The sequence below is a fragment of the Nanorana parkeri genome, unplaced genomic scaffold, assembly GCF_000935625.1.
Source record: "Nanorana parkeri isolate BGI_ZX_2015 unplaced genomic scaffold, ASM93562v1 scaffold740, whole genome shotgun sequence".
In the NCBI taxonomy this organism is placed as follows: domain Eukaryota; kingdom Metazoa; phylum Chordata; class Amphibia; order Anura; family Dicroglossidae; genus Nanorana; species Nanorana parkeri.
The window spans coordinates 146,208-148,187 of NW_017307008.1; the positions used below are offsets into that span (position 1 = coordinate 146,208).

The 1,980-nt window shown below is 41.9% G+C and overlaps 1 protein-coding gene across 1 annotated transcript in view; it reads left to right on the forward strand.

The window, feature by feature from the left end:
• Positions 1-1,980, forward strand: part of PIN4 (peptidylprolyl cis/trans isomerase, NIMA-interacting 4) — a 2,855-nt gene that overhangs the window by 668 nt on the left and 207 nt on the right. The window contains exons 2-3 of the mRNA XM_018564254.1: positions 111-184; positions 839-978. Coding sequence (XP_018419756.1) covers positions 111-184; positions 839-978 — 214 coding nt within the window. The remainder of the gene's footprint in view (positions 1-110; positions 185-838; positions 979-1,980) is intronic.

A 1,980-nucleotide genomic window follows, 5' to 3' on the forward strand; every position in this document is an offset into this window, starting at 1 on the left:
CACCTGCAGTGAATGTTTGGTTGGAAGCTGCTATCGGTGGTGGTGGTGTGTGAAGTAGGAGGCGGTGCAGCTGTATCTGTTCTAAATAAATTGTGTGTTCTCAGGTGGAGGCGGAGCTGCTGCTGCTGGAAGTGACGCCGCAGACAAGAAGGCTCAGACGCCAAAAGGTGGAAATGCTGTCAAGGTAAAATCGTCTTTGAATGGAGACCTTGTGATAGAGGCGTGGCCAGAACTGTCCCATAGAGATCCCTGAGAACATGGGGGGAGGGGAGGGCTATCACTCCCATCATCAGTGAACACCATGGGGGGAGGGGCTATCACTCCCATCATCAGTGAACACCATAGTATAGTGCGGTGACAGGTCCTCTTTAGAGAGACATCAGGGGTCTCAGAAAGTCTCCCATCTGCTGCTTGCCAAGTCACTGCCGCTGGGATTCTGTCAGTTTTAGTTGGCGCATCCTTTGTGAAGATCTGCCCCACCCCCATCAACAGGTTGGCAGCAGACTTGCAGTGACACAAAAAATTGGGGCGGCCCTGTCTACAGACCCACCCCCCAATATCACACTAGTCCCAAGGAAACATGGGGCATGGAGGTGACATACAGCTGCTCACCGGACCCTCTTGCTGGCGTCCGGCCACAGCAAGACTGTGACACTTGTGATGTCCCAAGTACAGCACACTGCAGCTCACAGCTAGAAAAGGAAATGGGGGGAGGGGGGAATCAACAATGTTATGAAATGGTGTCTGGATCCCGGCGGGTTCACCTTTTAAGCATTGGTCTTGTACTGTGAGTGAAGTATTCCAGAAGGTTTATTGTTTGGTGCGTTTTGTTTTTCAGGTGAGACACGTCCTGTGTGAAAAGCATGGAAAAGTCATGGAGGCCATGGAGAAGCTGAAATCCGGAGTGAGGTTTAGTGAAGTGGCGACTCAGTACAGTGAGGATAAGGCCAGGCAAGGGGTAGGTGACGGCTTCAGGGTGTATGTTGTTATAAAAGGGAACCTGTCCCTTGACCCTCAAGGCATTGATCAGAAGGAGATGGAGAGATACAAAGTAACATTGTATATAAACATTGATCAGAGGGGAGATAGAGATACAAAGTAACATTGTTTATAAACATTGATCAGAGGGGAGATAGAGATACAAAGTAACATTGTTTATAAACATTGATCAGAGGGAGATAGAGAGATACAAAGTAACATCGTTTAGAAACATTGATCAGAGAGGATAGAGAGATACAAAGTAACATTGTATATAAACATTGATCAGAAGGAGATAGAGAGATACAAAGTAACATTGTATATAAACATTGATCAGAGGGGGAGATAGAGAGATACAAAGTAACATTGTTTATAAACATTGATCAGAGGGGAGATAGAGAGATACAAAGTAACATTGTATATAAACATTGATCAGAGGGGAGATAGAGAGATACAAAGTAACATTGTATATAAACATTGATCAGAGGGAGATAGAGAGATACAAAGTAACATTGTATATAAACATTGATTAGAGGGAGATAGAGAGATACAAAGTAACATTGTTTATAAACATTGATTAGAGGGAGATAGAGAGATACAAAGTAACATCGTTTAGAAACATTGATCAGAGAGGATAGAGAGATACAAAGTAACATTGTATATACACATTGATCAGAGGGGGAGATAGAGATACAAAGTAAAACTGTGTATAAACATTGATCAGAGAGGAGATAGAGATACAAAGTAACATTGTTTATAAACATTGATCAGAGGGGGAGATAGAGAGATACAAAGTAACATTGTTTATAAACATTGATCAGAGAGATACAAAGTAACATTGTTTATAAACATTGATTAGAGGGAGATAGAGAGATACAAAGTAACATCGTTTAGAAACATTGTTCATTTTTTGCAAGACAATATCACAAAAAGCCTTGTTCATCCTGAAAAAAATACACATAACTTTATTATCATAAACAATCACAAATGTATTGTCTATTC